The sequence below is a fragment of the Sinocyclocheilus anshuiensis genome, unplaced genomic scaffold, assembly GCF_001515605.1.
Source record: "Sinocyclocheilus anshuiensis isolate Anshui unplaced genomic scaffold, SAMN03320099.WGS_v1.1 scaffold147, whole genome shotgun sequence".
NCBI classification, from domain to species: Eukaryota; Metazoa; Chordata; class Actinopteri; order Cypriniformes; family Cyprinidae; genus Sinocyclocheilus; species Sinocyclocheilus anshuiensis.
This window is the reverse complement of record NW_015549585.1, coordinates 1,189,337-1,201,924: the sequence shown is the minus strand read 5'-3', so window position 1 is coordinate 1,201,924 and position 12,588 is coordinate 1,189,337. Positions and strand designations below refer to the sequence as shown.

The 12,588-nt window shown below is 35.5% G+C and overlaps 1 protein-coding gene across 1 annotated transcript in view; it reads right to left on the bottom strand.

Moving 5' to 3' along the window:
- The window catches only part of LOC107657979 (multiple epidermal growth factor-like domains protein 6), a 39,208-nt gene that overhangs the window by 26,083 nt on the left and 537 nt on the right, over positions 1–12,588 (bottom strand). Inside the window, exons 2-5 of the mRNA XM_016446337.1 lie at positions 7,047–7,169; positions 3,375–3,500; positions 1,117–1,239; positions 802–924 (exon numbers count right to left, since the gene is read on the bottom strand). Of these exons, the coding sequence (XP_016301823.1) occupies positions 802–924; positions 1,117–1,239; positions 3,375–3,500; positions 7,047–7,169 (495 nt within the window). The remainder of the gene's footprint in view (positions 1–801; positions 925–1,116; positions 1,240–3,374; positions 3,501–7,046; positions 7,170–12,588) is intronic.

Here is a 12,588-nt window from a genome sequence, read left to right as displayed (position 1 = left end):
GCAATAATCTGCAATGTTTCTTCTTCAAAAAAGATACCAAACTTACGTCTGTGCTCCAATTCATTCAAGATTTACAACAGTTTAAGATGGAAATTTCATTTTCAGGTCTATACTCAAAGAGTGGTTAACAGTTAATAAATGGATCATTGCATAAAAACTATTGCATAAATATAATATAATACCATAAAATCCACTAAAAAACAAAACGTTAAACAAAAAAATCTTTATCGAACTTTGTGTGTGTGTATGTATATATAGATAGACAATATTATTTTTATAATAATTTGAAATTGAATAATTCGATATAATTTAATATTGCTAAAAATGTGTTATTCTTTCTATTCTATGTGCATTTTATTTTTTCTATTTTCTATATTCATCTGTATGTGTGTATACGTATATAGAGTTAAAAAAGCATTTAATAACCACAGGACATTTTCATATATACATATATTTCACACCCATTGTATTCTATTCTATTGTGTTCCATTCTATATTATTCTATTCAATGTGTAATAAATTACAGCCTGCACGATTCTATCCACATATTTATTCATATACTGATGTATTTTATACTATTCTATTCATTAGTGTATACATACACACACACAAACACACACACATGTGTGCATATTATATTTGCATAATATATGCACATTATTTATTTGTTTACACTCTGAAAGAAAGTAACAAACAAAAAACTATTTAATGATTTAATGGGCTTTTTCTTGTTTTTGCTACATATGTGAGACATGTTGCATGGAATCTGATGGGGTCGGTCCAGACTCAGATCATACTCACGATAGCACTGCTTGCCATTAACACCCAACTCATAGGCGGCGGGACACACACACATGAAAGATCCCATAGTGTTACGACAACCGTTAGCGCAGTCCGCCTGGCCCGTCTGACACTCATCAATGTCTGACACAAAGAAAAAACACACACACACACACACACACACACACACTTACACTACACTTCAAAGATCACTTGAGTATGAAGACATGATGACCAGTGCAACAGTAATGTCATATCAGGTTTCTATTCTATAAGCATCTGACACAAACGCTACAATCTACACTAAATATAGGTCACAATCCAGGTACATTTTACCTTCACAGGCCTTGTCATCTTCAGCCAGCTGATAACCTGGACGACATCCACAGCGGGCCTGATCTCCATCCTTGCGGCACTCCTGTGAACAACCGCCGTTTCGCTCCGCACACGGATTCAACACTGATGACAGAACAACAGACTGTGTCACAGCTTTACTATTAATGCCATTATTAGGTTGTTGGGTGAACCCCACCCTCACCCACCCCCCCAAACCCCAAACAGGCACATTTTCTCCACCATTCTCCTTGCTGTAACAAGATAATGTGAAATGTATTTAAATTGCATTTTAATTAGCAAGTATCTATTAAACTGCCATTAATGGTAATTTAAATAAAAAATAAACAAAAAAATGAAAACTATACAAAAACAATAATATTACTATTTTAATGAGAATTTGAGAAGAAAATGTTACTTATTTCCCAGGAAAAATGTTTGAATGCAAAAACAAGCAAACAAACAAATAAATAAATATTAACCTTCATTGCTACAAAAAAATAGGCATAATTTCCTTTATGTAATACATACATTAAAATGTTTTTTTTTTCATGTCTAGTATGCACTACAATGCAATTTGCATTCAGAAACTTTTCTTTTCAAATTGTCATTAAAATCGTAATACAATGTTTCCCACACATACCTTTTTAATGATGATTTGCCTTTTATTTATCATGAAAAATAATGGAATGTAAAGAAGAAACACTGGTCATAAAAATAGATGTAATTTTATTATCATCATTATTATTATTATTATTAGGGGTGAAATGTGACCTGGACATGTTTTTGTGAGATTTATCATCTTGTTACACTCATTTCCCATCCTCCTCATCCAGCTGCTCCTCTCACATACTCAGTGTGTTCAACTTGTTTCTGTCCGTCCAACAGCTGCAGTGAAACGATCTGTCTGCAGCCAACAATTACACTTTTACAGAAACAGAATGGCAGAAATTATTCTGCAATCATGATCCTTCATCAGAGCGAGACACGTCTGTGTTCAACTCCAGATGACCTCAGAGACCAGACACAAAGACATGTCCCTGCTGAAGTCACCAGTTTGTGATATTGTGTCATCAAGTGAAACAAAGGGCAACTTCATCACAAAGACCAAAATCATATTTCCACTAAATCTCCTTGAGCAGTTCTTGTGATTCTTTGGGAACTTCAAAGGATGAAAGTATTTGGCTTGAAATACATTCGAACAATAGGACATTAAAAAGAATGTTTTATATTACTTGTACAGTTAAAATTATCTGTCATTAGGACACTTATCAGCATATTCAATCATCTGAGAGTTGAAATGTTCATGCATTATGTGTCAATGATGTTTAATAAATGCTTCAACCTTACAAAAAACAGCTCCACTATGACCTGTTAATCAGAGCAAACACATTCATATCTGTGTGTGGAGATCATTACAGTCAAGCTTTATCTTTATTCATTGCTAATGAATGCAGTTGAAACTATTAAAACAAACAAAAACATCATTTATTTTCCTTCATATTGATATAAACCTGTTTGACTTTATGCTGAATGTCAAAAGGACAAAAAAGCAGCACAGATGCTTCATAAAAGTACTACATATGATTTCAAGTCAAGTTCATATAATAACTTTGCTTAACTACTCTTTATATAAATATATATATATAACATATATATGACAAAAACATATACATACGTATATATATATATATATATATATATATATATGACAAAAATGTGTGTGTGTGTGTATATATAATAAATATATATAAAATGGACTATTTATTAATTAATACATTTATTATTATTATTATTATTATTATTATTATGGGGTGTAATGTGACCTGGGCATGTTTTTGTGAAATTATTTATCATATGTGCACACTGTTAAACAAACTTTATGGTGTTTTGTCCATTTAGGTGCTTTAAAGCCCTTATGTTTGTTCCACAGAAAAAAATAAAAGCATGTTTTGAACATGACAAATAAATGCTTTTTAAAGGAATACACATTCTATTCTATAAAGAACATTTATTTGCTGGTATTAAGTGGAAGAGGCTCCATAATAACAAAATAGATCAACTACACACGTCTCATTTGCTTGTAACACATTCAGTCTGTCTCCACCTGTGCTTTGCATTTTAGTTTCGCTTAAATCCCACTGTCAACAAGTACTGCAAAACTGTGATGGTAAATATGTCGTCAAGCTCATGCTACCATCAGACATCTGTAATGCTCATGGGAAAGTCCTGCAGTTGAACATCAGTGTGGTCAGACTCACATTTGCAGTGTTTCCCGTCTGCGTCGAGTCTGTAATCGGGTCGGCAGCGGCACTGGAAATGACCCGCCGTCTGCTGGACGCAGAAATGCTCACAGCCGCCGTTCCCAACGCTGCAGGAGTGGATGGCTAAACACATGCAGACAGACAGACAGACTGGTGGAGAAGCTTTGAGAAGACAACACTAAGCTGTTATTGTTCAATCTAAAGATCAAACCAGTCATAATAAAGGAAAGACTCTTCGTTAAGTGTTTGACTCTAGCAGTTCCCGAGTTCAAATGACTCCTGCTGCAGGAACATCAATGACTCAACCAACCAAAACATGAACGAAGGAACGCATTGAAAATCACTTCAAACTTCTCAATTATAAATCAGTCTCTATAAGCACACATACAGCAGACAGATTCATGCCAGAAACGCAATTTGTTCTGTAATCGTACTCTCCGCTTCCTTCTTCTGCCCTTTGTGTGTTTGATTAACTTTCCGTCATTCTCTCTTTCTCTCACTTTTTACCTTAAGAGGGGGATTACACTGTACAATACATTACGTCAGTTAAATCAAAATTATTTTCAGATGGTAACATATAAATTAACCTGTTTTATTAAAGTCAATTATATTATGGATAGATAGATAAAACAATGGATGGATGGATGGATGGATAGAATGACAGAATAATGATAAAACAATGGGTGGATGATGGATGGATGGATAGAACGGTAGAATGATGGATGGATGGATAGATAGAACAATATAATGATGGATGATGGATGGATGAATGGAATGATAGAATGATGATGGATGGATGGGCAAATGATGGATAGAACGATAGAATGATGGATGGATGGATGGATGGATGGTGTGATAGAATGATAGAATGATGATAGAACAATGGATGGATTAATAAGGAATGGATGATAGATGGATGGATAGAATGCTAGAATGATGATGGATAGACAAATGATGGATACAATGATAGGATGATGGATGGAATGATAGAATGATTATAGAACAATGGACGGATGATGGATGGATGATAGATGGATGGATAGAATGGTAGAATGATAGATGGATGGATGGATATGCAAATGATGGATAGAATGATAGATGGATGGATGGATAGATGGAATGATGATAAAACAATGGATGGATGATGTGTGGATGATAGATGGATGGACAGAACGGTAGAATGATTGATGGATGGGCAAATGATGGATAGAACGATAGAATGATGGATGGATGGATGGAATGATAGAATGATGAGAGAACAATGGATGGATGATAGATGGATGGATAGAACGGCAGAACAATGGATGGATGGATGGATGGATGGATATGCAAATGATGGATAGAATGATAGATTGATGGATGGATGGATTGATGGAATGATGATAAAACAATGGATGGATGATGGGTGGATGATAGATGGATGGACAGAACGGTAGAATGATGGATGGATTGATAGAGGGATAGAATGATGATAGAACAATGGATGGATGATGGGTGGATGATAGATGGATGGACAGAACGGTAGAATGATGGATGGATTGATAGAGGGATAGAATGATGATAGAACAATGGATGGATGATGGGTGGATGATAGATGGATGGACAGAACGGTAGAATGATGGATGGAATGATAGAGTGATAGAATGATGATAGAACAATGGATGGATGATGGATGGATGATAGATGGATGGATAGAATGGTAGAATGATAGATGATGGATGGATGGATGGATGGATGGAATGATGATAAAAAAATGGATGGATGATGTGTGGATGATAGATGGATGGACAGAACAGTAGAATGATTGATGGATGGGCAAATGATGGATAGAACGTTAGAATGATGGATGGATGGATGGATGGAATGATAGAATGATGATAGAACAATGGATGGATGATGGGTGGATGATAGATGGATGGATAGAATGGCAGAACAATGGATGGATGGATGGATGGATATGCAAATGATGGATAGAATGATGGATTGATGGATGGATGGAATGATAGAATGATAATGAAACAATGAATGGATGATGGGTGGATGATAGATGGATGGACAGAACGGTAGAATGATGGATGGATGGATGGATGGATGGATGGATGGATGGAATGGTGATAGAACAATGGATGGATGATGGGTGGATAAAATTATAGATATATTTTGCTCTTATAAATATAGGTTAGAAAGGGGAAATTTCTTGTTTATGTCTGAATCAAACTCAATCCCAACTTGTGCTGAAACACAGTAATTCAGTCTTAATGGTCCTAAAAACAGGCTTCATTTCCTTTGAGCTAGTGATGTGTCGTTTGCGAATGAGCCGGCTCTAAGAGCCGATTCTTTGTAGCGAACGAGAAGAGCCGACTCCCGTCGGAGAGAGCCAAATCTTCAGCCGGAGCCTTCTATTTTAGGCTAATTTAGCAATTGTGAATGGTTTGTGTGTTGGTAAGCAAATTTTTTTTATTTTGTGTTTTCATAAATGCCTTATTTTTATGCATTTTTTCGTTACAAAAACAAAAAATACACATGCGGCTAATCACATGGGAGGACAGACTAGGATCATACTATTCTGTGAAAGAGACATTCAGTGTTGTATGATAAACATGACTCATAACAGTACGACTACAGTAAAAAAGCTTTTACTGTTCTAAAAACACAGAGTTGTGGCCATTATTGGAATTGAAAAGGTTAGAATAAACCCGAAACACACGTGATCGTTGTCATGCGGTGAATCTGGCCAATCGTGAAACAGCAGTGTCTTCATCAGGGCTCCTGCAGTCGCTCTGGAGAAACTGCGGCGGCTGAGTCAACCGGCTGCTCTCGAATCGCTCTCGCGGTACTTTGATGCCACACATGACAGTCACGTGGCGTCGGCGTCATCTCAAGTCGGACAAAATTTCTAACCAGCATGCACTGCTTCAAGTCAGAATTTGTTCGATCTGCGCAGCGCTGCGTTAAGTCGAATGCACCTAAGCTCTGAAGATAGCAAGTGTAGTGGTATAGGCCAGGTACACAGAGCAACAAGAGAGACGGGGGAGCCGGATGCAAGCGTTAAGGTTGGAAGACACTGCATTGTTGCAACATCGGTCTCCTCAGAGAGAGTATTCTCAAAAATAGGACAAATAATCAAAGAGAGGAGAGATCGCATCAGCACATCCAAGCTGAGGCATCTGATATTTCTGAATGCCAACCTGCACTAAAGACTAAGTGTCTTTTTTTTTGACTAAATGTTAAGACTTTTGCCTTTATTTATGTGTTTTCTGTGGTTGCTGTGGTTCTGTGTTCAATTGTTCAATTAAAGTTTTATTAAAATGTTAAATAATAGTATCTGTGTATTTAATTTTTTTTGTAACGAAAAAAAACTGCATAAAAATAAGGCTTTTATGAAAACAATGAATAAAAAATTGCTTACCAACACACAAACCATTCACAATTGCTAAATTGGGCTAAAATAAAAGGCTCAGAGTGATACTAAATAAAGAGCCAGTTGGGAGCCTTAAGAGCCGGCTCTTCTAAGGGAGCCGAGCCAAAAGAGCCAAATCTTTGAAAAGAGCCGAACTTCCCATCACTACTTTGAGCCAGATATACCAATTTTATGTCCTGTGATTTTGGGGTGTAACATGAGCCTGGGCAGGTTTGGTTAGGTTTGGTTTGGCTGCGTGTGTGTTTTACCGATGCATGTGCGCCTGTCCACGTGCAGTCGAGATCCAACGTTACACTGGCAGTGGTAGGAACCCCTGGTGTTCACACACGTGTGCTGGCAGCCACCGTTATGCACCTGGCATTCGTCAATATCTGCGGAAGAACATATTAACACACAATTTAATACTGTGTTATGAAACATTCATCAGATTCAGGTAAGGCCTGGTATTAGTACGTCTTTAATTCACCTCTAATTTCTGCACACTAAATCAGTTGGTCCAAATTCAAATCTGCTGGCCTGGGAAAAACGTCGGACATCAGGAGTAAATAAATAACAAACTCCTTATGTACAAACTCAAGCAGTGAGATTACAAATAAACAAAGTGAAGTGGTCATTTGTTTCACATCAAGATATAGAACAAATCACAAAAAAGAGAAAACAAGTACATTCACGGTTCATTGAAATGTTGTAGGTTCTCAAACAGTTTTATGGCTTTTGAAGCTACATTGCCCACTGAGATCAGAGCTAATAGAGTCACGGCCTGTTGAGAAAGACACTGTTACTGCTCTGAGATCAGCTTTCAGACAGACATGCTTCATTGGCACAGCTGCTATCCCCAAACTAAAATGTCTTTCCCACGTCGCTTGACTTCATGAGTGTAAACTCACAAAAAATGCAAGAGAAACTGGAAAAGTATCAGATGGTCATTTTATATATGTATGTATGTATATACTAGGGATGCCACAATTCTCAATATAATATTGAACCGATATCCATGGTTCAATATGCACTTGTGACTTCTCATTACACTGCCCTTGTAATGAGAAGCGTTTCTAAACCAGGGGTGTATTCCAGAAAGCAAGGTTAACTTACCGTCACTTACACCCTGAACTCTCGGCTGATTAACCCAAACCTTGTTTACTTGAGGTATGCTAGATTGTATATATTCATAATTATTATGAAAATACCTGAGATGGCTTGAAGAACACAGATAACCTACACATTGTAGCAGTCGAGTGTTTATTGTCTTCATGTTTCATAATTTAAAGCGTTTCTTCTTTTTACTCAGCTACAGCGAGAGCTGGATCAGAGTCCTGCACACGCACGGGTAGCCGCGGGTGAACCGCTAATATTTGATGTAACAGGTGGAATAATATTTATGTGTCGGGTGCAGTGCAGGTGCGGATCGGATGGGTGACGGGCACGGGTGGGTTGCGGGTCCAATAGACAACTATTTCGACTAAATCCGCTGATACACGCTGATAGGAAGCTGCTTTCAAAGGGTCTCGTGCTTGTGTTCACATTCTGTCTGAAGACCGTTAAAGGCTTCTCATTACAGCGCGATTTGCAGCACTAAGCATTATATTACAGCAGCTGTAGCGATTACATTAAACGGAGCACTTTTTGCTCGCTTTCTGTATTTAATGTATTCACAATAATAATAAAAGTTTAAGCCTTCTTTTAATCTAGGCCTTTTAGACCTCTAAACGTCTTGTATAGCATGGCCCTGTGATGTAATTTACAGTATGCACAATTTTTTCAAAATAGATTGCTCACATGAGTTATACAATAGTTTTATATTGTTTACACGATACACACTTTCACTCAGAAATTGCTATTAAATTTCACAAATATTTACAAAAAAACAGCAAGTAACAGATTGAAAATATGAAATTTTGAAGTAGACAAACTAAAATAGTATACTTTCTTGTAAAACATACGCCATTAATCTTTATTGTTTTTACAACTTCGAAAAATAGTTTTTTTACAGTGTTGTTGGACTTGGTGTAAATTCATCTGTTCACATCATTGCCACCTATATGTAAATATACTATTATTTGAATATAAATATCTTTCAAGTAAACAAATATTTATAATTTCTCAAGATGCAAGCAACATTTACTTTAATATGCATCTTGAGAAATTACAGTTTCAAAGAAGCTTCCCAACACTGTAAGTCACAGCTCAGAAATAAATGTTTCTGCCACATTTTTGCTGCTTGATTCAGAGTAAACTAACATGAAACACACAGGCAGTCAACTCTTGTTGATTTGACTGCTCCTGCGGGTGTCCTCTCCTGCTAAGAGGGAAAAAATCCTAAAAATCACTCAGTTACGACTGTCTAGATCCATACGATCCCACAGCAGGTCTCTTTAGCCTTACGCTCCAAACAAAACCTGCAAGACGCCGCCAACGCAAGCGCCACTGACTCCAAAACAAACACATGAGCTTTGTGTTCGAGCGACCTTTGACCTATAATATACTAATGACCAGCTTTGTGTTTCTGTCACCTCATGACATCACCACAGGAGACGTTTTCATTGGCCGGTTTTACATTGATAGCTGTAATTTTGTAATAGGAGCCAAATGGAATATACAATTTTCCTTTACAAAGATTCATGTGCGAGTTTGATCAAATCATGCTCGGACAAAACATCTTTAGTTGAAGTTTGTCTAAAGAAGTTATTTAAATCTGGTAACAATCTTTTTATATACTTCACCAGCTGAGCTCAATTTTGAGTCTATGAAAGTATCCATGGCACTAAAGGATAGCTGGCATTAAACAGTACATAAAGTCGACTGGTAATGGGAACCAGCTGAGTGTTTACCTATCGTGGAATCTTAATTACTAACTGAGATGCCAGGAGGCCTCAATAATCACAGGCTTCCTGCAAAGTAGGGCTGTGCAATATATCGAAATATCGCAAATGTACATATCGCAATATGCATATCGCTATGGCTTGCAATATTTGGGCCATGAACAAAAGACAGAGAAAATCACTCACTGCTCTTACCTAAATAACTTTTGTAGCTTAAATAAGAATCAGTGCATATTGAATTCAAAGAGTAAATTCTAAGCAGTTTTTTATTTTTCCTTTTTATTATTCAGTTCCTAAACTCATGTTAAAATGATTACACTAATGTTAAAATGACATTTTTATGTAATGCTCGAGTAAAACACTACCATTCACTTTCAGAAGTTGTTGTAGGGGTGCTTTCTTCTCACAAAAAGTGAAACGTATGCTAGTTATATTAGAATCAGAATGAGCTTTATTCACCACTTAAGTGTGCACAAACACAAGGAATTTGTTGTGGTTTTACAGGAACTCTTGATACATACATACACGCATACAAATAACCATATATATATGACACAAGATAGTTATAGAAGTTCACAGAACTGACTCAGCAACTGACTCTGAGTAAAACTGTTTCATCTGAGCATGTGGCACTTTAAGCAATATCGTATCGCATATCGAATATCGCATTATTTAACGAGTTATTGCATATCGCATTTTTCTTCAATATCGCACAGCCCTACTGCAAAGTTTAACTTTGCTGCAAATATATTAAAATAGGTCCGATACATTTATTTATTTGCATTCTGACATTATTATCACAGCAAGACAATATTTCTTATACAGCCTTTAATTTATGCTGATTTCAATAAAACTATTTTAAAAACGTAATTAGAATTTGAGAAGAAAACATTTTACTTTTATATTTTATTATACTTTTAATTGTGATGAAAAATAGCAGAATGCAAAAAAAAAACATTGGTACAATTTATATATATATATATATATATATATATAAATGGTCAAAAGTTTACATACACCTTGCAGAATCTGCTAAATTATTTATTGAAATTATTATTTTTCTAAAATAAGAGGGATCGTACAAAATGATTTAGCACTGTCTGGAATAAGATATTTTACATAAAAGATGTTTGCATATAGTCCACAAGACAAAATAAGAGCTGAATTTATAAAAAATGACCCCCTTCAAAAGTTTAGATACGCTTGATTCTTAATACCTTTTTTATAATATTATTACTATTTTATATTATAGTGTTTTTTATCTATTATTATTGTATCATTTTTGAACCCTTCCTAGCAGTGACTGTATGATTTGAAGATCCATCTTTTTACGATGACGACAACTGAGGGACTCAAACTATTACAAAAGGTTCGAACATTTACTGATGCATTAAGAGCTGGGGATAAAGACTTCCTGAATCTGAAGATCACAATAAACTGTACGTATTTTGTCTTCTTTCTTTTTTGTTTTTGAAACAATTCAATTCCAATGCTAAGAACATCAAACAAACCTCGAACTGAATTGACTTCTTGAACAGTCTTTTGATTTTTAATTTCCCACTGATGTGGCATCTTTCGGCAAATCACCGCAGATTCTGGTTATAATAACAGCCTGGAAAGCACATGCGAAAACACAGTCGCCAAAACACAATATTCACCAATTTGACTGATTACTGCAGCCTTCTGAACTCCAAAATCTGGCTTGGCGTTTCAAAGGTTAGTTCTGGTTCATCCGTCACTGGAATCAGAATGACCCACACGCTTTAGTAATACTTCAACTATGCATGCTGATTCTGAGCCACTGATTCATGCCTGTGCCAGAAAAGTGTCTCCAGCCAGGAAAGCTGGCAGACCCGAGCTGACTTTCCATCTACACTGCTGTTTGGTTGGGGTTTTAATTAAATTACAAAGTTACGTTTCCCCTCATCGGTGGGGAATTTGGTTTGGCTTCTATTGAACACTCTGGAACGCTAAACAGTGTTTATAGATGTAGCTCGAGGCGAGCGGCACGCTGAGTCAGCGGAGGAAGTTCCTGACTGTGTTCTGTGTTCTGCCTCGAAAACACTGATGACAGACGACCTTATACTGTTAACAAGATGTTTTAGACATTCTAACCGTGGAAATCATATCTGATGCTTGCTAATCATTTTACTAATTGAAAGATCAAAACATCTTACAGACTTGGAGGTGGGTTGCGGCAAGAACCCCCCACATTTTCTTCAGAATTGATATGTATTTAAAAAAATGTTTTTAATTAATTTAATTTGTATTTGAATTTCATAAGAGACAAAGGTAATAAGCATACAGTGTTGGGTGTAATGCATTATTAAGTAACTAATTACTAGTAACTAATTACTGTAATTTAATTACTTTTCCCTTGAAAAGTAAGGGATTACTCTTAATTTTTTCTGTAATATAATTACAGTTACTTCTGATGTAACTCCATTAAATATAAAACAATTCTATATAAAGCAATAGTGGATTTAACATCAAATTTTAATATCTAATAAATTTAAAAGTATGTTTTTATTGAAACCTTCCCAAATACTTTGGTAAGTTCAAGAAAAATGTATGCAATTTTATATTATTTATTTGAAAGAATTAAAAGAGCAGTTTCATGTCTATCCTTGTATTGTTCAACTGGTCGAGGTTAATATGGAACATTGAAAGTAATTAGTAACAAGTTATGCAATACTTTTTAGAGAGAGTAATCAGTACAGTAATCTAATTACACTGTTGAAAATGTAATTAGTAGCTAGTAATTGATTAAGAGTTGTTTAGAGTAACTTACCCAACACTGTTATATATATTTAGTTTTGGATAACTAAAAGAAAACGACTAAAAACTGTTTTCATTAACTGAAATAAAACTGAAATCAAATGTAATTATTAGAAAATAAATTAAGATATAATTATTAGAAAATGTAATATAATATAATATAATATAATATAATAATTAATTAATTATTATA